The 27,277-nt window shown below is 53.4% G+C and overlaps 1 protein-coding gene across 3 annotated transcripts in view; it reads right to left on the bottom strand.

The window, feature by feature from the left end:
* Nucleotides 1-27,277, bottom strand: part of TMEM184B (transmembrane protein 184B) — a 47,229-nt gene that overhangs the window by 13,800 nt on the left and 6,152 nt on the right. For all 3 annotated transcript variants that reach the window (XM_073882771.1, XM_025881632.2, XM_073882772.1), the window contains exons 2-3: nt 9,959-10,207; nt 8,285-8,450 (exon numbers count right to left, since the gene is read on the bottom strand). In XM_073882771.1, coding sequence (XP_073738872.1) covers nt 8,285-8,450; nt 9,959-10,150 — 358 coding nt within the window. In that variant the 5' untranslated portion in view covers nt 10,151-10,207. The remainder of the gene's footprint in view (nt 1-8,284; nt 8,451-9,958; nt 10,208-27,277) is intronic.

Below are 27,277 nucleotides of genomic sequence, written 5' to 3'. Positions count from 1 at the left end.
CGGAGCAATCCACGGTGCGTTACCTAGTGTTCTTTCCAGACTATAAACTCCTTGCCGGTAGGGACTGAGGCCTACCCCCGACTACCAGAGGGCCTGGCACTTACACTCAATCAGCACAGAAGGAATGAACAGACAGACATAGGCCTTAACTCGGGGTGCGGCATGGAGAGGCAGGGCAGGCACACGGCCCACACTCCATCCTCACCCACGGAACCCACCCTTCCGCAGGCTGTGCAGATCAGACACCGGTCCCTAAAGACAAAACTCTCAAGAGAAGCCACAGGGGCCAAGGTTCATCAGCCCCCTTGTCTGGAACCGCCCTCCCAAGCCAGGCCGTCTTGCAAGCCACGGCCAAGCATCCTTTCCTGTGCCATGACAGACGTCAGCACCCTCCTGAGTTACATGGCTGAGCACTCTATCCCTATCCAGCTCTGCATTCAACTGGCCAGGATCATCCCACTGTATCCATCTCAGTTCAAGGTTCTTGACCTTTTCCCATTGCCTCAGGCCCAGCCAGTCCCTAAGATAGCAATTCTCACTGACGGTTTCCTTTAAAGAATCGTTAGTGAGTCAACAGCGGGTTCTCAGAGAAGGGAGACAAGACAGACTCTCCTTGAGATGACTCAAACAGCCCATATCAGCACCCACTGACCATCTGGACAAATCAATCCCCTCCCAGGAAATTACAGAGCCAGGCAAAACACTACCCCCACCCCAGCAAGGCTGTTTGCAACAGACAACTCAACACACACTCCGGGAAGAAGCATGAGGACACGCGGCCCCAGGCACGAGAAGAACAAACACGCCGGTTGGAGGCCGGCGGTGGAGTGCAGTTCCTGGCCAGCAGCTTGTTGCCTGACTGCCCCTCTGACCACAGCTCCAGGCTGCTCCCCTGAAAGGCCCCAGAGACACAGTACGACTCTCTGTCTCTCTATGTACTAACCACAGCTTGTGTGCCAGGCTCTGTGCTAGGCCCAGTGGATACATGAGTGACCAAGGGACCCACCAACTAGGCCCTCCGGTCTGGACGGGAGCATCCAGCAGGAGGGAAGGGATGGTCCTTCTCTCTCTCCTGCCCTGGGCGATAGAATTTTCTGTTCCATTCTAGATACCCAATCTTAAAGATTTATTTATTTATTTATTTTAGAGGGCGGAGAAGAGGTGCAGAGGGAAAGAGAGAATCTCAAGCAGACTCCCCACTGAGTGCCGAGCCCAACATGGGGCTTGATCCCGGGATCCTGAGATCATGACCTGAGCCAAAACCAAGAGTCAGATGCTTAGCCAACTGAGCCACCCAGGTACTCCCCAGATACCAAATCTTTTTTTTTTTTTTTTTTAAGATTTTATTTATTTGACAGAGAGAGAGGGACAGAAAGGGAACACAAGCAGGGGCAGAGGAAGAGGGAGAAGCAGGCTTCCTGCAGAGCAAGGAGCCCAATGTGGGGCTTGATCCCAGGACCCCAGGATCATGACCTGAGCTGAAGGCAGATGCTCAATGATTGAGCCATCCAGGCCCAAGCCCCGCCCCAACAACCCGCAGATACCAAATCTTAAATGGACTAGGAACAAATGCACAAAATCAGGAGCAAAAGACCAAGATGGGAGATGAAATGAGCATCGTACTGGAGCCTTGAGGCCTGGAGAAAAGACATTAGGGTCACTCTGTTCATATAAGGGGCACGACCTTATCCAGAGGGTCAGACAGGACCCACCTGGTCCTGGAGGCAGATCCTAGGCATTCAGCCTAATATAAGAAACAATTGCCAACAGGCCATCTTCAGAGATGAAAGGCAGTGAGCTCTGTGCCAGGGGGAGCATGCAATCAGAGGCCACGGGGCCTCTTAGCAGACATTATACAGGGGTTCTGAGGGGCTGTGTCTTTCCAGGTCCCTTCCGACCCTGAGACTTGAGGCCTTCTTTCCTCACTGCCAGGATCTCTAACCCACAGCTGCCCGGACAGGAGGCTATAGTTCAAGAGGCTGCCGTCCACCCAGCCTCCCACCTGCACCCCTGCAACGGGCACCCGCGACAGCACAGCCCCAGGGAGCCCCCAGGGCATCAGAGAGGATCCACCAAGAAGTGCGCTCCGGTCGTCCCTGCCAACAGCTCCCGGGGTCAGGAGTCCTCACAAGCTCCCCACCACAGGTCAGACGGGCACATCTGTCTGTTCGTTCAATGACCCCTCCCCGGACGCCTGGGGTGGGCCACGCTCTGGGTGCAGAACCTCGGCGCCCCTGGGCACAACTGGCCGTTCCAAGTTCGCTTCCTCCACGTGCCTTCAGCACTTACAGCTGGCCCCTGGGCCTGGCCCTCTCGGCGCACACAAACACTTTGGTTATCTGGAAAGACGTGGGGCCATTCCACGTGGCAGGTAATTCGAGGATGAGCCCAGAAAACTTAATTTTGACTACTTTGGATGGAAATCTTCTGTGCTCAGTAAATAGGGGCCTCAGAACACGCTTCCCCCTCTTTTTCCAGGATCACCAGGGAGAGCAGTGGACGCAATGCGCCACAGCCCTGGTGGGCCAGGGGGTCTGCCCTGAGCTGCTTCAATCCCTCCTCCCTCGTGGCCTGTCTGCCCTCTCGATCCTCGATCCTGCCTATTGCTGCTTCCTGCCACGCAGATCACTGTTCCTGACGCCTCTTCTGATTGGTTTCCTCTCAATACCTTTCTTCATTCGGATGGACTGAGCTCTTGGAACGGCCAGCTCTGTCAGCGCCGGGACTAGCAGCGGCACCCCGGCCTTTGGGTCTCGTGCGGCCCTGTGTCTGTGGCCCTCAGCTGGGTTCCATTTATCCCGGCTTGTCCTCTCTCTCTGCCTTGGAAGATGCTTCACTTTAGGCCAGATTCCAGGGAGATTGTCCAAAATCTGAAGCAGGGTGAAGGCAGCCTCCTTCTTTTAACTGTTTCACGTAAACTCTCCCTTTGTAACAGAGCTCATGCTCTTCCATGGGAGGACGCTGGCCTGCCCTCCTCCGCCCGGCCTGACACGAGCCATTCTGGGGACCCAGAGACCCAGGGCTGCGTCTGGCCTCTGATAGTGACTCTCTAGGTAATAGAGAGTCTCTTAGTTTTAGTCTTAAGTTTCTTAGCCTACTCACATTCTTTTTTTCATGAGTACAAAGTGGGGATGATAATATATCCACCAGCTAACTGGGAGGTGAGAATGAGCTAACAGTAAGGAAAAATATGCAGAAAAGCAAACACCACACAAACAGTATTCACAACACGGTGCCTGTGTGAAGCAACAGTTCAGTCGGTCTCCCTCCTCTGAACTCCGGCCCTCTGTATCCCCCTGATCACAGAGCTCCCCGGGGCTGTCTCAGAGATGTCTCTAGGGGCTACCCCTCGCCCTGAGCACCATCAGATGCTCCCTGCATGCAGGGGGCTCGATCGGTCCTCCTCCGTCTGCCTGCCCCGATGGCTCGTCCTTGTGCCATGTGGATTACAGCCCTTGTCAGATGGTAGAAACAGGACCCTGGGTGAGCCGCTTACTTCTCCGAGACTCAGCCCCCTCCTTAGAAGACAGCCCTCCTGCCACCAAAAGGCAGGGGTTAGTACTACTTGCTACCCTTTTCCCTGCTGAAAGGTGAACAAATTGGGGGGATGGGCACAAACCTTCATGCACAAGGGGGACAGCACCAGGGGCAGCAGACCAGAGATGCTGACCATAGCTCTGGAAGGTGCCGTGTGGTCACTGACCCAGGGGATGGGGGGAGCCAATGAGAACCTCTGGGAAACCCCAAAACCAGACGCACCAGGCAGCCCTGAGGGCTGAAGGTGCGAACGGGAACCTCAGCTCCAAGTCTCCACGTGGAGCTACCGGGTTTTCACTCTCAAGACAGTTGAGATGGTTCTGTCCTCAGAGAACATGGCTCAGCTGAGGGCAATGAGGACGTGTGGCCTGAATGCAAAGGGTGGGTCCCTTGCCCCATCTGCTTCTTCAACTCAGCCTGCCCAGCTTTTGCCTCCCAGGCTGGAGATGAGAACATTATTCTCCGGGGAAACAGGCCCAGAATCAAAAGGTCCTCATTTGGTGCCTGCCCCTATCGCTGCATAAAACTGGCAGGGTCACATCACGTGCCCCGTCACCCAGATGGGAGGCCCAGCAGTTTTGAGCCCCATTCTTAAACACAAAAATAGCCAAGGACACTAGACATTTGAGGAGAGCGTCCGACACAAAGGTCAAAGACCAAAGCCAACAGACGAAAGGAGCGCAGGAGGCAGAGATAACGCAGGGAGCAGAAGAAAACTGAAATTAGCATCCCCAGAGAGAAAAGAGGAGATACTCTACCCAATACCAGGAACGGGGGCTCAAAACAAAAAAGGACAGGGAAGAGCTCCTGACATTCTACAACATGATAAAACAAAAAAACAAAAACAAAAGACCTTCGATAGAGAAGCTCAAGGGTAAAGATTTAAAAAAAATAAATGACGCTCCTGGAAAGCAGAACAAAAAAAGAGCTGGAAAATTATAAAGAAAATGTGAGGCTCCATCCAGAAGTGCAACATCCTACAACAGGAATTCCAGAATGGCAGGATAAAGTGGAGGGGAAGAAATTATGAAAGAAACATACAAGAAAATTTCCCAGAACCTCAGGACAAAGGATCAGACTCTAGCAGACTTTCCCAAAACAACACTGGAAGCTAGAAGACAGGGGAAAACATGCCTTCAAAATTCAGAGGGAGGATGATTTCCAACTTAGAACTGGATTCCCATCAAACTCCAAATGGGTAAAATAGGAGAAATATTTGCAGGTAATTTTCAGATTGAAAAAAAAAAACAAAACAAAAAACCACAACTCTCATGCTCGCTTTTTGCCATGAAGCTCCTGGAAGATACGGACTGACCAAAAATGGAGCGCAAACCATAGACGAGGAAAAAAACGACATCCAGGGAACAGGTGATTCAGCACAAGAGAAGTGAGCAGGTGTCCCAGGATGATGGTGAGGAGAAGACCCCTCAAGAGGCCAGGAAGCAGCCAGACCAGAGCAGGAAGACCAGGGCTCGGGGAGACCCAGAGCTTACAGACCCGTCCATGTGTCTGATGGCGCGGAGAAGGGTTTCTCTCTTCCAGTCAATTAAAGCATTTGGGAATAAATTAATGATAGATACACAGAAAGCAGAGCGAACCCAAAAGCAAGGTAAGCAATAGCCAGAGGAAAATAAAAAGTTACACAGGGAAATGTCGGCCTGGGACACTACAGGGCTCAGCTCTGATCAATATTTACAGACAGGTGATAATGCAAACACTGAACACAGATTGAGAAAAACTGTGGTCTAGTCACAATGAAAAGATGAAGAGAGAATTCTGTGTGTGTGTGTGGGGTTGGGGAGAAGACACCTAAGTCAAAGCTTTCTACAACTGGAGGTCACTATGGAACCCTATGTGAAATTGAAAAATCGAGAACCAAGAGTATAAGCATATTTTTAGGTTATTCTAGGGGAAAAAAAAAAGTTTAAAGAGTTGAAAATACAATGAACTTGGGAGTGAGGAAGAGTTAGGGCGATTTTGTGTTTCAACTGTGTGCACTAGTACCTGAGTAAGAGTAAAATTTAGTTGTAATTTCGTCAAAGAGAAAAACAAATGTTTGCGCGGCGCCCAGCGAGAGCCCAGCTGCCCGGCTCTGCAATCGGGGCCCTCCAGCACAGCGTGGCTCCTGATTTCCCTTTTGCCCTTCCCGGGTCTCGGGACACCAAGAAGGAACGGTGGGGTGGGTGGGAGGGGAATGAAGGGGGGGCTCTCTTTTAATTTTAAGGGAAGCCCCTCCATCCCCAACTCCGCAGGAGCAGGTCCCGTAGATGAAAGGACAAGGGGAGGGGGTCCCAGATGCTGAGCAGAGCTGCAGAAAAGGGCATGGCGAGGGCCAAGCCCACCAACTCAGACACGAAAAGCTGGTGAACCCTGGGGCAGCCTGAACTCCCCCGCAGCTGCTGTGCTGTTTGTAAACTCCCTGGCAGAGGCGGAGAGGCCAGGGGATAACAGTGTTGCTAGGAGACATGCTTAGCAGGGAGGCAGACTTCTTACCAGGACCTCTAAGTGGACCAAGAGGAAGGTTGGGACAGGCAGGGCCTGAACAAAGAGGCTTCTGGAGTGGGGGGACCCAGCCAACCATCTGCTGCCGCCTCTGGGGCACAGAGTGAGGATAGTACAGAGACCGTGCCCCACTGTGCCAGGCACCCCAGTCTTCGGTGCCCCGCAGAGGAGGGAGACCACACAGGAGAGGATCCCCCTTGGCAGGGAACAGCTCTGTGCTTCTGAGGGAATCAGTGGGCAGAGGCTGCTCCTGGGCCCCCATTTGCGATTGGCAATGTGATTGGAAAAGGACTCTCAACACTAGTGTGTGCAGCTCGCCAGAAACCCAGAAGTGTCCCTGGACCCTGCTGCCTCCAGGGACATCAGGCATTAGAGCCCCAGTTCCGCCCAGAGCAGGTCCCCACCTGGCCTGAGTATTCTCACCCGGCAGAGCCAAGCAGGGAACTCAGCTGGGAGGTCGATGAGGCCCCCTGAGAATGTACGGCGTGCAGCAGGTGTGTAATAAAGTCCCTATTCATTCAGAAATTCCGGACTGAGTGAGCACCTGGCAGGTGCCTGGCTCTGCGGACATGGGCTCTCTGCCTGTCCCTGCGCCCGTGGAGCTAAGTCCACTCAGGGAGACGACAGCAAAGCAGGCACCATGCTGTGCATGCACGCTCACTGCCGCCGTGCTCAGGCCGTGAAGACGCGCGCAGGGTGCCGGGAGAGAAGCGACAGCAGAAGCCGTTCCCAGGAGACACCAGAGTCAGGACAAAGGAGAAGGAGCAGGCCAAGAAGAGCTTTCCAGACCCTGGGGAAACACCCGATGGCCCCACTGGAGAAGAGGACAGTGTGGCTGGAGAGGCAGGTGAGGGCGAGGCCCGCAGCTGGAGGGGGGCGTGGGGGGCAGTGCGCTCTGGCGGGCGCCTGCATTTCCTGGCCAAGGCCTAAGGCATTTCCCATGCCCCGCGAGGCCTCAGGGATACGCGGGTTCAAAGTGGGACAGGAAGAGAGGCTCCAGCTTCTGTGGGGATGAGCATGCTGCACCCCAATATCCACAGAGCCCAGGGCCCGAGGCAAAGCCCCCCCCCCCCCGGGGTCGGGGAAGATGACAACTGGTCGTGGTCGGGGCTGCCCTGCCTCAACATAGGGAACCGCGACATCTGGTCACTCTACCTGAAGCCAGCAGTGCAGACATGGGAGGAAACAGGAAAATGCATGACCTTGAGAGGAGGAGGGGGATGTCAGAGCAGGGATCTCGAATTCAAGGACCCCTCCTCCCAGCCCTGCTGGCCTGTGCAGGCCCAGGCACTGTGGGCCTGTGACCTGTCTTAAGGGCTCTGGCCTCTCCCTCCTTCACCCGCCCTCCACAGACAGATGTTCTAACCTGCAATTTCCAGTTGTGTCATATTCTTGTGCACCAAGAGTAAAAAAGAAAATCTAAGTTTCTCCCTGTACCCTGCAAGGCCGTGTACACCCTGTCCTTCCTTCCCAGTGCCATTCTGTCTCCAGCCGCCGGTTTCTCATCTGGCCGGGGCCAGCCCCCAGCCCAGCTCCCCCTACCTCCCGGATTCCTCCCGGGCCCTGTGCATTAGCTCTCCTGGCTGCCTGGGATGCTCACCCCAGCAGCCTCAGGCTCTAGGTCTCTGCTCCCTGTGTCTGCGGCTGGGCTCCATGGAGAGGTGCCCGGTCCTGTGGTGACTGGCCAGGCAAGCAGCCGGGGGCTGGCTTTCCTCCTTGCCACCCAGCGCCCAGCCGAGGACCGGGCCCCTGCTGGGAGCTCAGTACCAGAGCAGCTGATGTCTCCACACCAAACATGGGACCCGAAGCCCACAAAAAGCAGGGAGTCGCCTTCTTGGGTGGCACAGCAGAGCCTGCTCCCAGGACAAAGCCCTCAGGATTAAGGCACGTGGAGAGGGAGCCTCACCCCTGCCACTGCCTCTCCACGGGCCCCGGATAAGCCCCTGACCCATCTGTACCCGGGGTTTCTGTCTACAAACGGACAACTTCTTTGCTGCTCACCCCGACCAGAGACACCAGGCTGAGAAATGAGGCACAGGGGGAGGGTCCCTGCTTGCAGGTGTCCCTATGGGTATCGTGGGAGCCCTGTGGCCAAGTGCTACACACAGGCTGTCACCTGTCAGTGGGGGCCCCGATGGGAACCCTGAAGTGGGTAGAGAAGCGTGGGGCAGCCCCCCCTGGAGGAGCCCAGGCCACGGGCCTTCTGGCTCCCGGCGCCCTGCCCCAGCCCGCGCGCCGTCCTCACCCTCGTAGCAGTCCCGCACGGTGCCGAAGTACACGTAGTACTGGTCGTTGGTGAAGAAGAGAAGGCTGAGCCAGGAGTCGAAGGCGTAGATGGGAACGATGAAGAGAATGCGGACGATGTAGCGCTGCTCGTTCGGACAGCTGTAGCAGCGCAGGTGCATGTAGATCTGGGGGCAGACGGGGGCAGGCTCAGCCGGGGACCCGACCGTGGCAGCCCACCTGCCACCTGCCACCCTTCTGCTCCGTGGCTGAGGGGACAGATGGGCGCGCTCCGCTGTCCGGCTCTGCCGCTTCCTCGTGCTGTGGCCGATCCTCAACCCCGAGCCTCAGCCCCTCCTCGGCGACGAAACCCCCACCACGAGGCTGTTCTGAACATCAGGCCAGAGCGGGCAGAAAGCTCGTAGGCTGCGTTCAGGGGGCCCAGGCTGGCGTCACAGACACAGGGGCCACGAGCCCAGGCCCAAGACTCTACGGATCCGAGGCAAGAATGGCCGGGGAATCCAGCGTTGCGACAAGCTCCCTGGGGACCCGTGCGCACAGCCGGTTGGGGAACCTCGGCGAGCGGCACAGAGGAGGCCCTCAACGGATACGCAGGTCTCCTCGCCACCACCCCGGCCTTCCTGACGCCTGGTCCCTGGGGTTTTAGGGCAGCAGTGTCCACCCCGTGTGTGGGACAGACGGGACCCTCGCTTCCCCAGAAGGGGAGAGCGCTTCCTGGCAGAGGGGCTACGGTGACGTCATCCCGCGTCTCCCTCTTCATCTGTCCGACGCAGCAGAGCGGCCGGCCTCACCGGGAAGGTGGGAGAATGGAGTGCAGTGTTTAGAAAGCCGGGGGGGAGGGGGGACAATAGCAGCCACACACGAATGCCAACAACTGCTCTGGCCACGCTCCTCGGCCCCGGCAGCCAGAGTCCTGTCCCAGCTCTCGTGACTTCACACTCGGCCCCGCCGGAGTCCTGGGCTCAGGAGGAAGAGAACAAAATACTCCCCAGCTGCTGTGAGCCAACTGCCTCGGAAGCAATCGGGTTCGAGGAGGGACGGGGACACAGGGTAGCAGGCGAGGAGCTGACGGGGACCCGAATGGGCTCAGCCGCCCTTCTTCACACCTTCTTGCTTGGGCAGCCAATGCAGGCCCGGCCCACGCCTGCCTCCTCTGGGACCACGAGTACAGGGGGACAAGAGACCCGCCCTCCATCCTGGCTCTGCCACCAGTTTGTGCGTGACTGGGCCAGCACCCCACCACCTCTAGGTCTCAGTTTTTTCCTCTGCAAAGGGGTCACTGATGTCCGTGTGCTCCTGCAGGGCCCCCGTGCAGCTGAGGCTGCACACGTGACCTGTCCTGCCCCATGGAAGTGAGAAGTGGCAAGTGTCACTTCTGGACTGAGGCGGTTAAATATCCAGAGTGGCTTCCGCCCACTTCCCTCCTCCTAGCTGTCAGACGGATGATGCCCTGAAGCTGCAGGACGTGGGAGCCACCCAGCGGGGCCTGACCTGCGTCGGCCTGGGATGTGGGGAAGAATCAACTTCTACCAGGTGGAGCCCCCAGATTCAGGTTATTACCGCAGCACAGCCTGGCCTGGCCTAATACTCTGTGGGGACTGGAAAACCTCTTAGGATCCTTCCAGAGGGCCTTCTGTGGCTCTCTGACCCAAGGGCCCCGGACTGGCCTGGGTACCTGGTGGCAGGTGATGAGCAGGGCCGTCCAGACGAAGAACCCGGAGATGGCCTGCGCGGCGGTTGTCATCAGGAACACGGGCTGCTCCATGGCCGTGGGGCTGCCCTCAGGGATCACAGACGCGCTGGGCGACGCTGCCATGGTCGTAGGCAACGCTGGATCCGGGGCCAGTGCGGCCCCCCTCACCGTCATGGTGCCTGGCAGCCAGGGGTCCCTGAGACAAACCCTTGCAGTAAGCGATGAGCTGGCCTAAAGAGAGGAAACCACAGTGTTAGCCTCCTTCCCAGGCGAGTGGCAGCGTGGCAAACAATCTTCCGGGCCTCTGCGTCCACCTTCAGACTGTAACTGGACTCTGACCACATGTGTCCCGGCGCAGCTACTACGATGGTCCCAGCCCCTACCGTGTCTCCCCTGGATTCGTGAAACAGGCGCCTGAGCGGTCTCTCTGCTTCTGCCTTGGCCCCTACTGTCCAGTCCCCACACGGAAGCCACGCGAGGCTTCTAGGACGTTTGCCAGACTGGGCCCCCCTCTGCTCAAAGCTCCCCAGTCACTACCAGCTCGTTCGAAGTATAAGCTGCTGTCCGTGCAATGGCCCACAAGACTGCCCGGCGGCTCCCCGCGGCTCTCGTCTCCCACGATTCCCACCGGGAGCCTCCACGCAGACCGCGCGGACCTCCTGCAGCTCCTCCACCTCGCCCAGCCTGCTCCTGCCCCCGGGCCTCTGCCCCCTGCACGGGCTGCCGGCCACACAGCTCACGTCTGCACTTCCCTCAGGCTCTGCCCTGACCACCCGCTCCGGCACTCCCGACCCCGCGGCTCTGGGGCTTTTCCCCACAGCGCTCCTTCCCGCCCGCCTCCCTCTGGCAAAGTGTACGTTTACTTATATACTTATCAACTGCCTCCTTCACCAGAACATAAGTTCCCTGAGGGCCCGGGGGCTCCATTCTGCTCACGGCACCGTTCACACAGCAGGTGCTCAGCAAACACCTGCTGGGTCTGCGCATCTCCACACTTCCCCACCGAGCAAGACCACTTTGTCACTTTCTCTCTGCAGAGGGCTGTGCCTTTTCTTTCCCGTTTCTCCCCAACTTCCCTGAGGGCCGGCCCCCGTTCTTCATCATCCATCTGTGCTGTTTTGGAGACTCTGTGGCCCACCTTGTGTGCCTTCAAATTGCTCTTTTAATTCAGTTTTCTGTATCCCTCTTCCTAAAAGCCTGCCCCCTACGCTTCCCCCAAGCAGAGACTTCTATCCACATCACACGCCGCTGTGCTTCTATGTGACGGGTGGCTCTGTCCCTTGTCCCTTGTGTGTTCATCCGCCGGAGGCTGTCCGCTCTCTGAGGCAAGACCGCATTTCTGTCTTTCAATCCCCGGCACCAAGCTTAAAAAATTAGAGGTATTTCACAGAGAAGCACACAGAGATGAGGAAACTGGCATACAGAGATTCTGGGTGGGAAAATAACAATGGGAGCGGGTGGGACACAGCCTGGCCTTCTAGGGTCCTAGGGTCCTAGGGTCCCATCCAGTTGCCCCATGCAGGCTCTCTGTCCACTGCTTTTCCCAATGGCAACTTCAAGAGTCATGGTTAACAAATGAACAATTTCACATTAAAAATGAACCCAGATGCCCTCCTAGGAAGGGCTGCTGTCAAAGTAGTAAAGTAGTAAAGCGACTCCTGGGGGGCTGGTCACTGCTGTGCCCAAGGCCATCCAAGCCCCACGGCCCTGAGAGGTGTCCCTTTCAGTTGTGCCAGCTACCAACGGGCTGGTCAGCGCCAGCTGGTCACCCTTCGGCAGAGGCTCTGGGAGACTAAGCTGCAGGGTGACCAGAGGATCCGCTGACTGTGAGGCAGAGAGTGTGGACACTGGGGAGGGCGCTCTGGCTGCAGCCCAGGTCCCAGCTCCACCACCAACCAGCCGTGTGTCCCCACACAGCTCTGTTGGGCCCTAGAGGGTCTCTGCCAGCCTGACCCAGAGAACAGCCAAGCCTCCAAACCTGACCATCTCAGCCTGAGCCCGAGGTCAAGCCAGATGACCTCTCACGGTCCCTTCCAAGCCCCAGATGATATTCTCAGCCAGAATGTACTGGCTTCTGGGGTACACCCAGGCCCACAGCCTGACCCTGGATTAAGAGGCTCTTTGCCTACTGTGTCCCCAGGCTCCTGGCTTTGCCCCCGGCCCCCCTCTCACGTCTCCAGCATCCCCTGTCCCCATCTGCACATCTGCTCTTAGCTGTAAGTTTTGACCCTAGGAGAGCCCTTTGCATTTCTATTTTCCTGTGAAAATAAGTGATCTCTAACACACTGACCAAGAGATGAATCTAGATTTAAAATCCAAAGTGGAGAAGGCATCTATATAAAGAAACTCAAAACTGGAGAAGGCGTCTATATAAAGACTGGTGGCGAGCTCTGAGAAAGAACCAGTGACAAGTCTAAGAATAGCTCCTGTAAGGATGGTAGCAAAATTGGAAACCAGTGCCAGAAATACTTCTTTAAAAAAGAAGATTTGGGTTGTAAATCATCATCTTTGTCTATCATCCCAAATTAAATGAATAAACACAGGCAATTGGGGGGGGGTGCCTAGAGGAAGTACAAATCCTCCTAAATCTCCAGCTTCCAAGCACAGGCAGGCCGGTGTGTCAAAGGCTGTTTTGTTCGCCACTGAAGGCAGTGTTGGGAGGCCTGGCCCAGGGGTGCTGCTGAGCTGACCCTGCCCATGGGGAGGGGACCTGCGCCCAGGAGGCTCCTCGGCTGTGGAAGCTGAGTGAAGGCTAGAGGCCTGGCTTCTTCCTAGGGCTCTGCTCACTGCCACTCCAGTGCCACCCCTCCCCCCCAAGCCCAGAGAGACACTGGCATGCAGAGTTCTCGCGCATTTTCCCGATGTAGGTCAAGTAGCTTACGGGCAAGAGAGCCATCAGAGAGGGTGGGTAACTTGCCCCGAAATCAGGGATGGGACTCGAACTCAGGTCCTATAAACACATTGTCAGTCCCGCGCGAGCGGCCCCTCCCGCTCCAGAGCCTCCTTCCAAGAGCCAGTCCCATCCTAGCAGGTCCTAGCAGGCCCGAGGGAGACCCTCGTTGCAGAAAGGGGAGGGAGGTCCTCTGCAGGGAGGGGCAGCCGATGCTGGAAGGGCCCTCCGGCCTGACAGTGCTCGCCAGGCTTCCGGGTTTACTAGCTCTTTACCTGACTCCGGGCAGCGCCCCTGGCTTACACACAGTTTTCCCAAGCATCATCTCGTGTTTTTTTTTACACAGCAACTTTGAACTAAGTAATATTAACTGCATCTGAGAGATGAGGAAAATGATGTGGAGATTGGTTTTACCACCCCCCAGGTAACACCAAATGATTCGAGGATTTTCATAATACCCCCCTAAAATACGTGAAGCAACATTCTGACTCATGGACGCATGGCCCCTGGCATGAAAGAACAGCAGGTGAGGACAGCATCTCCGAGGCTGTCGATCCCGGGGGCTCGCCTTGCTCCCCGGGCCCAGGGCAGCACACAATGCTGGACCCTGCCGACTGTTCACAGCGTGTGTGCTGGGGGCGGGGGATGGACACTGGGGTCCTGCCCTCTCACACTTGGGCGGCATCAACGGCCTTGGCCAAGGCTGGGGGGAAGGTCAGGGAAGGCTTCAAAGTGGCAGGGACTTTGGGGCAGGGTGTTTAAGTAGCATAACCAAGCTTCAGCTTTGAGGCCACCCAACAGGATTCCTGCCAGACCCCACCATTTGCGAGCTTGGACAAGTGACTTCATCTCTAAGAACCTCAGTTTCCCCATCTATAATACTTCAGGGTAACTACAGAATGGCTGAGGGTGTGTTCTACTTTACAGAAGTCCTGTTAATGAATAGACAGAATAATAAAATAAAATGATAGAATAAGAATGATCCTTTTGCAACTCCTAATACAAATACTGGACATATCGATATGATAAAACCCCTAGCTAGCAGGCAGTCTGGTCAAGTCCAACTCTGAACGCACAGTCAAGATCAACATCACCAACATGGGGCTGCGAGAAGTTTCCAGCCTCCTGATGGGATGCACATGGCACCACCTAAGAAGGACTCTTGCCCAAAAGTGAAATGGGATCAAAACGAGCCTCCAGAGCTACTACCGGTAGCCAGGAAATACTGAGGGTAGTGGGACAGACTAAATGATACCATGAGGACGCAGCAGCCGAACCTAGACTACGGGACAGTCCATAAGGACAAATGATCTAGTTTCACCAACAAATCAGTGGCTTATAAACAAAGGTGCTTGAGGGGCTGTTACAGAATAAAGACTCCAGAGACATAACCAAACGCAACATGTGCACTTTGTTGGGTCCTGATGCTAACAAGCCAAAGATGAAAAGACATCTTTGAGATAGATAACACACAGGAATTCTTGTCAGTTTCAATAGGCGTGATCATGGCATAGTGGGTATATAAACGTCCCTCTCAAGAGAGGAAGAATCATCTTTTCGATAAACAGGCCTGGAACACCTGGACATCCAGAGGCAAAAAAGAATGAACCTTAACCTATACCTTGACACCATATACAAAAATTAATTCTAAATGGATCACAGATTTAAATGTAAAATGCAAGACTATAAACTTTTAGAAGACACATACCTAACAAATGGCGAGCATCTAGAATACAGCAAGAATGCTCAAGCTCAACAGTAGAAAGATAATACAATTAGAAAATGGGCAAAAGACATGAATGGACATTCCACTCAAGGAGGATATATGGACAATAAACACATAAACAGCAGTTCAACATTGCTAGCAATTAGGGAAATGCAAACTAAAACCACAAGACATCACTATATACATATTAATACAAAATAGAGACAACATCAAAAGCTGGCAAAAGGTGCAGGGAAACTGGCTCCTGCGTTCATTCCTGGTAGGAATATAAAATGGTAGAGCCACTCTGGAAAACAGTTTGGTACTTTCTTACAAAACTAACACACCATTTACCATACAACCCAGTAATCACTCTTAGACGTTTATCCTACAGAAATGAAAACATATGCTCACACAAAACCCTATACACTTATGTTCACAGCAGCTGTATTTGTAATTGCCAAAACCTGGAAACGATCAACATGTCCTTCAACAGGCAAAAGGTTAAACTCTAGTACGTCCAGATCATGGACTACTACTCAGCAATAAAAAGCAACAAACTATTGATACAGGCAGAAATCTGGACGGAGCTCAAGGGCATTCCATTTAGTGAGAATAACCAATTGCAAAAGGTCACACACTGTTTGGTTCTATTTATATATAACATTCTCAAAATGGCAAATCCATAAAGATGCAGAACAGATTGGTGGTTGGCAGAGGAGAGCAAGGAAAGGGTGTGCACAGACAGCAGCACGGGGACTTCCATCCAGGTGACGAGCTCCCTTGTATCTTGATGGGTGGTGGCTACATGAGTCTACAGGTGATAAAACTGTACAGAGCCCTCCCACCCAAGAACAGTGAAAACTGAATAAGGTCTGCAGTCTAGTTAATAGTACTGTACTAATGTCCACTTCTGGTTTTGATCATGGCCCTATAGCAATTCGAGATGTCACCGAGAACAGGGCACATGGGACTTGGAGGACTATTTTTGCAACTTCCTGTGAACCTATAACTATTTCAAAATAAAACAAGTTTTTTTTTTAAAGATTTTATTTATTTAAGAGAGAGCATGAGCAGGGGTGGGGGAGGGTAAAGGAAAAGGGACAAGCAGACTCCCTGCTGAGCAAGGAGCCCACCTCGGGCTCGAGCCCAAGACCCTGAAGATCATGACCTGAGCCAAAGTCAGAAGCTTAACTGACTGAATCACACAGGTGGCCCAAAACAAGTTTGTTTTTTTTTTTAAGTCCTTATCAAATAGAGATGCATACTGAATTATTTAAGGGTGAAAAATAACATGACTTCTGGGATGCGTTCTTTTAAAAAGGGGAGAGGGACAGGCAGCAAGACTATAGGACATTCCCTGCTGTTGAAGCTGAGTGACTACAGGCAGAAATCCGTCCTATTATTTGCTCTACTTCTGTATGTTTGAAATTTTCCTTAGTAAAAAGCTTTAGACAGAACAGAATTTTCCACAAAATTTGTAATGAGATGGGCAGTGACTCAGGAAACGGTCTGTTTCAGAGATCTACTGGTTATCTTCTAGAAAAGCAGTCGGAAAGACCTGTCAAAGCTAACAACTTAGTTCAACACATCTTTCTTTCATAAAAAAAAAAACTTCCGTATTTGTCCATGTTTTTCTATGAATACTGGCTTCCCAGTTAAGTTTTTGAAACACCTCTAAGCGTGTTTAGTATGTCCCTTCATGGGAAAGACGTGTTATCACAACAAATGAGAAAAGAACTGCTCTTTTAGAAGACACCGAGGCCGGCAAAGCATTCTGGAAAAGTATATTCGGAAATGTGGGAAATGTTTCTACTGTCATAGGATTTTGTTACCAAAAACAATATAAGTCTATAACTTACAAAAGCTCTCGTGTCTGAACTCCTGAAAACCTACGTAACAGAATTTTCTAATCTGCTCAAAAATTTCCAAAGCATTTGAGTGGGTTTTGGACTCATGTGTTAAGAACTTTAAAATAAAATACCTTCCATTTAGTTGACAAAAACATCTGATTGGCATGAGGAAGGATGGAAATGTACTAGCCAAATTTCAACAAATCCTCCGCATATGCAGTGGACAGGATGGAAAAATGAGTAACCCAATTTAGTAAGAAAGCCAGTGATGCGTTTCCTCCGTGTGCAGCTATGTGTCTCAGGAAGGGATCTTTCTCAGAGAGGGCAGCCATTAAAACCAGATAGCTAGGCAGACTGAACATAGAGCCAGACCATCCAACTGCTCGCTCATAGAGCATGAAAGCACACTTCCCAAAAATAATCAAGCATATGAAAGCAGGCTTTTGTACCACCACCAAAATAAAATTAAAAAAAAAATTAAGTATTACATCTTTAGCTCATCCTTTGATTCCTATTTTTGGCTTAGGTTTTATGATCTACATGGTCGAACAGTAAGGTAATACCTGTATATAGCAACATGCAGGTATTGGGGGTACACGCCCAAAAAGTTTTTTTACTGCAAGGGATGCAGCCAGTCGCGGACAGGGCTCCCTCTTCCCTCTGAGGCCTCTGTGCCTCTGTCCTTGTGCCTCCCCCGGTGTCGGGTCCGCTCCCTCCATCCGAGGCTGAGGCAGACACACAGCAGTCAAGGCCTGGTCCCGCCTCCTTCCCAGTGGCCCACCTGCCGGCCAGGCGGCTCCACACCTGGGTCCTCACTTGCACGCCAACCTGAAGGCTGTGAAGAAGCCAGGCCACAGTCTGTACTTTGTCCCAGGCCCTGAGTCAGGGAAACTGCTGGAATCCCGGGGCTGCCACCCGGCTGTGACTGGGCAGGTGCCTGGGTGTCTCAGAACTTGTTTCGCAGGTGCACCGTGCCCACCTTGGGCCCAGGGAGTTTAGGAATTCAGAGTTTTCCCGATTTACAAAGGATTACAGTGCTGTATATGGTGTGCAGACTGACTCCCCCAGAGGGATGTGGGCAGCACCCAAAAATCAAATACATAGTATTTCCATAGAGAAACATGAGATATTTTTAAAGAACATAATTAGTCTCACATCAATTCAGGTCAGATTTTTGCTACAAAATTAGTTTGCTGCAGGCTTGGAAGAACCTTTGGGATTTTGAGCGTTCTGGATTCCAGAAAGGTGGGGGCCTGGGCCGCCCTCCAGCACTGCAGGGAGGCTGATGCTCGAAGAAGCAGGAATCCAGCATGGTCTACTTCTTACCTTATTTTCAGATGTGACCCCGTCCCTCCTCTTGACCTGAGATCCTTTGAGGATGTGTCAGGATCTGACGGTGGGTGAAGTGCAGTTCTGAACCCTCTGTGGAGAAGCCAGGGCCCTGGGCAGCTGGGTCCCAGCCTCACCCCCGCCCAGCCCCCCACCGCCTCCTCCCCAAGGGTCCCTGCAAACTGGTGGCCCCTGCCTCTGTGCCAACTCGCCCTCCCCTCTGCCCTGGTCCTTGTGGGAAGAGCCAACTCTTCACGCCCAAGTCATCCTCAGCATCACAGCCTCACCTGGGGGCCAGCCCACTCCCACTCAGCCACCCTGTGCTCACTCCACAGCACTAAAAGTTCAGCTGGGACGCTGTTTTTGTCTCCCCACACCTGAGTCATCTGTCTCTAGCCTGACACAGCGTCAGACACAGAGTAGGGATGTGGTGGAAGAGAAGAATCCACCAATGGGCTCACCATCTGGCATTAAGCCACCAGCTGCAGACCACAGGCTTTCCATCACTTCCACAGCCCCCTCCCCACCATGGACACTTGCCAGAGCTTGGCCGAAGGACTTGGACCTTTGGCCGGAGAGAGGGATAGGCTGGGTGAGGGCAGTGGATGGAGGCTGCATCACCCTGCCTCACACCCATCTTCCAAAGTGGAGAGGCCACGTCAAGGAGGGCAAAAGGCCTTGTTCAATGAGCTCCAACAGGATACAACCCAGTCCACCTGGTGGCAGCAACCGGAAGATGAGTCTGCCAAAGATGGAGATGTTTTCACAACTGGGACGATCTAGCAACATTCTGTTGCTTTGAGAATGAGGAAGCTCCCCATCAACTGAGGCCAGAAGTCCCCTGGGGCATGAACACTGACTGAGCAACCTCCGTTGGGCAGTTGGCGCTTAACTACCTTCTCCCCAAATAGCCTGCAACCTCTTGGAGGTCAGAGGTCATGCCTTATGCCCTGGCAGTGGTATCAGGGCCTGGACACAGTCCACCCTCAATGTGCTTTGACTGGATAAGGGAACAACTGAATGAGTGTCTGCCCTTTGCAGTTCCTTCCAACTCTGAACGTCTGTGATGTCCTCCATCACCACCTTGCCAACCCTGGGAAGTGGAACGTTCTCTTGCTCCCACCCACAGATCTTTGTCCCCTGTCAGCCTCAGCAGATATCACCTTCTATGACCTATCACAGTTTGCTCAAGGCACGTCTTCCCTAATCTTCCAGAGCATTTACCACCCTGTGATTAGATCTGTTCCCTTAACGCACTGAGTTGGGCTCCATGAGGGCAGGGATCAGGTGCCATGTGGAAAAAGTATTTACTGACTGACTGCTTAGGGGACAGAGGGCAAAACATGAACAGAGGCATGGAGACAGTATGTGGACAGGCACTCGGCCAAGAATGTGCCCAGAGCAGAATTTCTGCATCTGGTCCCTGTTAAAGATGGGGGGGCGGGGCAGCCTGACTGACAGACCACCTGTGGCTCTCTAGATTGACAAGGCCCTCCTGACAGCCCTGTGTGGTGGGTCTTGTTGCAGCCGGAGCATCCAGGCCGGGGTACAGTACCCTGGGAGGCCACAGGGAGCACTGGAACGCAGAGCCCCGCTGGGTCACCGAGGTACAGGGCTGGATGGAACTCACCTTGTGGGGCAGAAAGCCAGGTTCAGGGGAGAAAAGGAAGGAGTGACAGTTTATAAATGTCCTCTTCATCCCCAATCAGGGGTCCAGGCAAGGTGAACCAGTTGCCAGAAGGGTGCTTGAGGGCATAGAACCAGAGTATAGAGAAGGGGGGGGGGGGGGGGGGGGCTTGAGTAAAATCCAGGCAGGCCTGGCAAGGCCGAATGAACTAAGCCAAGCCCTAGAAAAGCACCCAGAGTGCCACGAACGCTCATTTCCCCTAAGACAGCGCCTATCCCCATCCTTCCCTAAACAAGACAGCTTCTGGCTAACTCTCTCCTGAAAATACCCATCTCTTCCAGAAGAGCTATAAAGCTGTGTGCAAGCTCAGTCACCTGCCTTGGAAGATAGAGGTTTCAGAGAACACCTCGCCATCTCAGAGTCCTTTTCACTTCATGTTGGGGGATACCTTGCTGTTACCCCCCCCCGATTTCCTGTGTCAAAGACTGAATAATGTACCCCCCCAAACCTGTCACACCCAAACCGCCGAACCCGGGAATATTTTGCCTGACGTGGCAAAAGGGGCTTTGCAGGTGTGACTACATTAAGGCCACCGAGAGGGTCCCAGATTATCTGGGTAGGCCGGATATAATCACACAGGCCCTCATGAGAGGGAGGCAAGGGGCTGAGGGTGTGAAGGGGGCAGTGTGACAATGGAAGCAGCGAGGAGAGACTGGTAGGTGCCAGGCTGCTGGCTCTGAGGATGGAGGAAGGGGCCCTGAGCCAAAGAATGCAAGTGGTCTCTAGAAGCTTGAAAAAACAAGGAAACAGATTCTCCCGAAGGAGTGCAGCCCTGCCAACACCCCGATTTTGGCTCAGCAAAATACATTTTGGACTTGTGACCTCAAAACTGTAGGATGATAAATTTGTGTCACTAAGTCACTACGTTTCCGGCAGTTTGTTGCAGAAGCCATAGGAAAGCAATGCATGCAGTTTCCAGATGAGGAAACGGAGGCTCGGGGGGCTACTGCAGTTTGCCCACAGCCCCCTGTAAATGGCTCTAGCCGTGGGCCCCGCCACTGACTAGCTCTGCATCCGCAGCCAAGTTACATAAGCGCTCCTTGCTTCAGCTTCCCCAGCTGTGCAATGGGGTTGCAGTCACTCGAGCCTGGGACAGAGCTGCGAGGAGCAAATGGGGTGATGCGCCAGGCACGGCCCTGTGTGAGCTGATCTATCCCAATTCCTCTCCTGCCTTAGAGCCAGTCCATCCATCGGTCAGGCTGGCGGTTCACAGGCCCGGCAGTCTCTGAGCCCCAGGCCTGTCCTGTCTCTGCTTGTCTGCTCTTTTTTAAACCTTCTGAGGTCATATTTTCATTCATCAGTTTCAGATCCAAGCCCTTTTGAGCTGCGGCCATGAAGCGCTCACTCGGGCAGTTGCCACACACCCACAGGCCGAGCGATGCTGGCAACCTGTTCGCACGCACGTCTCCAGAATATTAACGCAGCCTGGGAGGGATTTGGGTTGAATAGATTTAACTTTTTAAAAATATATATGGAAGGGGCGCCTGGGTGGCTCCATCGATTAAGCGTCTGCCTTCGGCTCAGGTCATGATGGTGGGGGGTCCTGGGATCGAGTCCCATGTTGGGCTCCCTGCTCCAAGGGAAGCCTGCTTCTCCCTCTGCCCCTCACCCAGCTCATGCTCGCGCGTGCTCACTCTCTCTCTAATAGATAAAATCTTAAAGAAAAAAAGAAAAATATATATGGAAAACTTTCCATCTTAACATAGCTCACTAGGTAGAATCTGACTTAGGAATTGCTCATCTGAACGGGCTGCTCTGGCCCCACCCTGGCACCTGTGACAACAGCCCTCCTGCCTCTCCAGGGGCTGCTAGACTCTGTGAACTCCCGGCGGGTGGAGTGGTGGCGCCTGCCTTCTCGGGGAGGCTGACCCACATCCGAGCAGGTCAGCAGCCCACAGCCTGGCCCTCCTCCAGAGGGGATTAGAGGACCAGAGTGCCGGAGGCCGGGCGGTTCTATCCGGGCAGCCTTTGGGAAAAGGATCACGTGCCCTCATGAGGGGCAGCATCCCCTGTCAGCCCCACTCCCTCAGTCAACACCCACAAGCCTGGCCACTCCAGCGGCTCCTCATCTCTCCCCCTTCTCCCAGGGCCAACTTCCCATGAACCTCCCAACCACGAAAGAAAACACCCTCCAGTCGTGTAGCCCTCCTTCACTTGCGGGGGTAGGGGCAGAAATATAAGGGAACAACAAAGTCATCTAAGATTCTTCGGCAAGGGCTGACTTAATTCAGCCTTGTAATTAAGTTTTGTTTTGTTTTTTAATACATACCAGGCCAAATCTTGATCACCCTAGTTTTCTCCCAAACTGCGAACAGATGGGCCAATGCCCTGCCTCTTTCACCGGTTTCTGTGTCCCCCTTTCCTGCCACCTAAACCCCATTCAGCACTGCACAAATGGGTGCCCTTCAGATGCAGAACCCCGAACCTCAACTGTCCTACTGCCCCGTGGGGGCAGGCTGCCTAGGCGAGACCCCTGAACCTGCCCCAACCCCTGCAGCCCCTTGAGCAAGGAACGCGGCTCCTGTCCAGGGTGCCTGCATGAGAAAATCCCAACCTGAATTTCACTCACACAAAGACGTACCGAGTGCGGCGAGCCAGCATTCCTCCCTAGTCTTACGTACACCCAATGAGTGCACATGTCCCACAGACAAGGACGAGAACCTGCACAGCAGCCCTGTGTGCATGGCAAAATTATTTTTTGGTGTGGATACATAAATGGGGATATGTTCAAACGGTGGACCCCTACACAGCAGGGAAAAAGAACACAGCACTGCTAGTCACAGTCTGGACAAATCTCACCATCTTTTCTATCGGACTCCATTTCTGCAAAGGTCAAAACCAGGCAAAACTAGTCAGTAGTGATGAGGTGTGAGCAATGGTTACCTTGGGAGGAGGCCGCAGGGAGCCTTCTGGGCTTTGGGCGTGTTCTGCAGCTTGATCTGGACATGATTTATATGGGTATTTACAGATGTAAAAACCCTCTGGGCTGTAGGTCTAAGACTAGCGTACTTTACTCTAGTAGTACTAGTGTACTCTAACTAAAATAAGTATACTTTAAAAGTATAAATATTTACCTTTGAGCACCCTCTGTATGCTAAGTCCAAAGGTATCTCAGACAAGACGCTGATCCCTTAAGAGCTTACAGTCTGGTGGGGAAGAAAATACACTCAAACACTACAAGGCTGCCCATGGCCAGTGGGACAGGTAGTGAGGGTCAGCCCAGGGTATCAGTATCACTCGTGATTTGCCGGGAGGAGACAGAAAAAAACTGATTAAATGCAGGGTTTGGAAGTGGCCGGATCGGTGTCCAAATCCAGCCTCTTGCTGTGTGACCGGGACAAGATGTTGGCCCCATTTCCTCTTCTGAAAGGGGGACTCACCAGCAGCCACACCTCACGAGTTCTCGTGAGGATTCAGGGAAAGAACTCACCGCGCACTCAGGCCAGAGACTGGTGTGATTCCGGCCCTGAGACTGGGCCCACCCAGCGCTGCACTGGGGTTTGCAGATATGACCCAGGCCTGCCCCCAACAGCTTCCAATCTCACCTGGACTTCGCCCTCAAGGAGCTCACAGCCAGGGAATCAGATACCTAGGACACACTGTCAAAAGGCTCCATGCCAGTGGAGAGGAGCAGATAAAGAAGCCACGGGGGTCAGAGGGCCCTGCAGGGGTAGAAACTGAGCTGGGCCTTGCGAGGCAGACAGGATTCTGTGGAGAGGAGCCTGCTCCGCGGGGAAAGGCCAGCAGGGAGCGGGGTCTGCGTGAGGACAGGCAGGGAGGCGGGAAGTCAAGAAGGCACACAGAAGAAAAAGCAACTAGTCGAGTGTGGCTCAAGAAGGAGCCCAGGGGTGCCTGGCTGGCTCAGTCAGAAGAGCGTGCGACTCTTGATCTCATGGTTGGGTGTTTGAGCCCCATGTTGGGTGTATTTTATTTAAAAAATAAAATCTTAAGGGAAAAAAAAAAAAAGAAGAAGAAGAAGGGGCCCAGGAGAGAGGACCTAGAACACCCAGGGCTGAGTTCGACTCCATTTTGCTGTCAGTGGGGAAGCCCTGCTGGTTTCAGAGGTCAGGAAGTGCGCATCTCCGAGCAAGGATTTAAAATGACAACCCAGCCAACAGCAGTGTTTCGGAAGAAGGGGGCAACTACTTTCTCCAGGGCTGGGGCTGGAGGTCCTTTTACCAAGAAACATCCAAACCTTCACACCTGGTCCCCTCTGTGAGACCCAAGCATGCATTTTGTTTGTTTGTGTTTTGAGTAAACTCTATGTCCAGCGTGGGGCTCGGACACAGGACCCTGAGACCAGGACTCGCAAGCTCTACGGACTGAGTTAGCCGGGAGGCCCCAAGCATGCATTTTTGATTAGATGGTGGCAGGGACCTGGGTGAGGCAGGTCCTTGAGGGAGTGGCAGGAGACTTGACCTTCTTGCCCTGGGTGAGATATAAGGATACATTCCTACGGTTGTTTACCTAATTTTATTTATTTTTTGGAAAGTCATATAGTCCCATGATTCGGCACTCAAACGGTTCAAAGGGTCTCTAGTGAACAGCCTCCCAGCACCAGCCCCACCCCCGAGGCACCACATCCACCGACTTCCTGCAGGCCCCCGAGACCCTGTGTACACAACGCAAGCAAAGGCACTTTCCCTTTACACAAACGGAGGCACACCGGACACACCACCTTGCACCTGCTGCTTTCACAGCAATCCGTCTTGGCGACTGCTCTGTATCCGGCCATGGAGCTTCTACCTTATCTTCCATAGCTGCACAGTATTCCATGGTTCACAGGGAACATAATTTGTTCCTGGACCCCTGCAGATGGACATTAGAATCTTTCCACTCTTCTGCTAGTACAAACAGGGCAGCAATGACTAACCTTCAAATAAATTATTTTGCACACATATTAAAACATCTGTAGGATGAATTCCTAGAAGTCCAACCGCTGGGTGAAAGTGTACAAGTGTCTCTAATTTTGAAAATGTTGCCAGAGAGACAGATACATTTAAATCCTCATCCAGGGTGCCTGGGTGGCTCAGTTGGTTGGACGACTGCCTTCGGCTCAGGTCATGATCCTGGAGTCCCGGGATCGAGTCCCGCATCGGGCTCCCTGCTGAGCAGGGAGTCTGCTTCTCCCTCTGACCCTCCCCCCTCTCATGCTCTACCTCATTCTCTCTTAAATAAAGAAAATATTTTAAAAATAAATAAATAAATAAATCCTCATCCAAGGGGCACCTGGATGGCTGAGTTGGTTAAGTGTCTGCCTTCGACTCAGATCACGATCCCAGGGTCCTGGGATTGAGCCCCACATCAGGCTCCCTGCTCAGTGCGGTGTCTGCTTCTCCCTCTCTCTCTGCCCCTTCCCCTTGCTTGTGTTCTCTCTCTCGCTCTCTCTCAAAATCTTAAAAAAAAAAAAAAAAATCCTCATCCAGGAAATAAGCCTAATTATTAGGAAAAATACTGACAATGTGTAGTTTTTTAAGTGTCCAGATGAAGAAACAGGAGAGCAAAGCCCTGTTCAGCCGACAGAGCATGGGGTCAGGAGATGGTTCTGGACCTGCATCAGACCCTATTCACCCAGTGCCCTGGTCCACTTGTAGTTCCTCATCTATGAGTGAGAGGCCAGACCTGCTCAGCCCTTCAGCCCTTCCCAGAGCAGACAGGCCCTGATGCCCTGGTCCCAGGACAGGTGGAAGGATGGACTGTGACCAGAGTCACCACGACACTCAGCCATAATTGGTCTCCCTGGGCATAGGTGCCAGGGGCCAGGGGAGGAGCAGGCCACAGAGTACACACCAGAGGCAGGCCTGGTGGGAGGGGGTGGGAGTGGAGAGCCCCAGAGGATCAAGTGTTTCCGGCCTGGCCATCCCAAATGAGTGAGAAGCACCTCTCGCTGTTTTCCCTGCACCAGCTGCTGGGACGCCAGAGCCACATATGACACGCTCACACCCTACGACATTCACTGCCTTGTCTACCGTGGACCTGTTACATAACATGTGAGCCTGACCGCAGTGGCCACCTACACCTCACTCTTCAAGTGGGCAGCCGGCAGAGGATGGTGGCCTCTGGATGCCCAGTGTCCTCCCTGCAAGGACAGCTGGGTAAAACACAGCAGGCAGGGCAGGGCTTCCTCCCTCCTCCACAAATCCAGCTCAACGACGGAGAACTGGGAATGAAATGGTCTTCTGCCCCCAACAGAGTAGGAGATGCCTCTTGGCACACCAAAGACAGCTTTCGAGAGTAAGAACCTTCACCAACCTTCCTGTTTCCAGCCCATGCTTCACTCCAACAGACTGGAGGGCCAGGAAATCCTACAAATCAAATCACACTTAAATGCACGGAGGTTATTGCTATTAAAATTTTCCTAACAAAAGAACAGTGTGGGGCGCCTGGGTGGCTCAGTCGGTTAAGCATCTGCCTTCGGCTCAGGTCTTGATACCAGGGTCCTGGGATCAAGCCCCGAGTCGGGCTCCCTGCCCAGTGGGGAGTCTGCTTCTCCCTCTCCCTCTGCCCTTCCGCCTGCGTGGGCTCTTGCACTCTCTCTCTCTCTCAAATAAATAAATAAAATATTAAAAAAAAAAAAAAGCACAAGCACAGTGCACCAACTTTTCTTTGTTTTGGCAGATCTAGATTCTCACATGTACTATTTGTTTAAAATCCATAGACGAACTCATGGAGAGATGTACCTCCTCTTCCTGGAGGTGAGGCGGGGAACCCAGACGCCCTGGGAGAGCTCATTCGGCCTCACCTGCCTGTGTGTCTGCCCGGGTGCTCAAGGTAGGCCCACTGCTTGGAAAGCTTTCCCACACTGCTCCACCTGCCAACCTCCACTGACCATCAGAGCCCCCAGCTCAACCCACCTTTCCCCACAGGGAGCCTTGGCCCCTTAGCCCCCAGGAAGCCCCCAAACCACCCTGCCAGCTTCAACCTGATCCTCTATACACACACCTCCCAAGTCCAGGCAGCAATTCCACCTGCTGGGTGTCTGGAGGTGGGACTGCAGGCTCTGAGGGCATAGCAAAGGCACAGGATTCAAACCTGCGAGCTTCCTTCCATAAGATCTCAGGCCAATTTACCATTCTGAGCCTCAGTCTATCCAGCAACAAAATAGGCAGGATAACTCCAAGGCTCCAGAGCCACTGGGAGGATTAAATGAAACAGTTTACGTGAAATGTAATTTGCAAACTGCAAAGCCCTACACAAATTCTGGCGAGGATTAGTAATACTGGTATTAATTAATGTGTGAATCTTAGGTGATATTAATATCCTCACACACATCCCTTCACCAGTACCTTTCGTTGTGCCTTGCAGGCACCCAAAATGATCATCAATGGAATCCCAGATTCTGTGTGTTCTAGATGGAATAAAAAACACAAGCGCTACAGGCAAAGACCAGGAGGCTCTGCCAGTGGCCACCAGAGTGGCAACCCTGGGGTGAGCTCTTCTTCCCTCAGAGCATTCCATAAATAGTGACCCCAAGGGCTTTGGGGAGCAGCACTGCCCCGCAGAGGGGAGGTTCTCGGCCACCTGCCAGCAAGACAGGGCCTCCCTGGGGGCAGGATGTCCACAGTTGCAGCAGGAGAAAAATAAAGGTAAGCAACTCCACAATGTCCTCCAGAGTGGGCAGGCTGTCTGATGTGAAAATCCCTGCAGGGTGACAGATGCAGCAACTTCTAGAGGTCTCGCCCCACCCACTCTGTTGAGGTGGGGGTGGCAGGGACAGCTATCCTGGGACTGCCCATGGTCGCAGGCACAAGAGTTCACAGATCATGGGTCCCCAGCGAGGAGACCTGAGTCTTTGGGAGGATATCACCAAACAAATTTCAGGTTGGGAAAGAACACA

Source organism: Callorhinus ursinus, unplaced genomic scaffold (genome assembly GCF_003265705.2).
Source record: "Callorhinus ursinus isolate GAN/ISIS: 27379988/994484 unplaced genomic scaffold, GSC_fseal_2.0 scaffold48, whole genome shotgun sequence".
Lineage (NCBI taxonomy): Eukaryota > Metazoa > Chordata > Mammalia > Carnivora > Otariidae > Callorhinus > Callorhinus ursinus.
The sequence above is the reverse complement of the archived record's forward strand: the minus strand, read 5'-3'. Positions and strand labels throughout refer to the sequence as shown.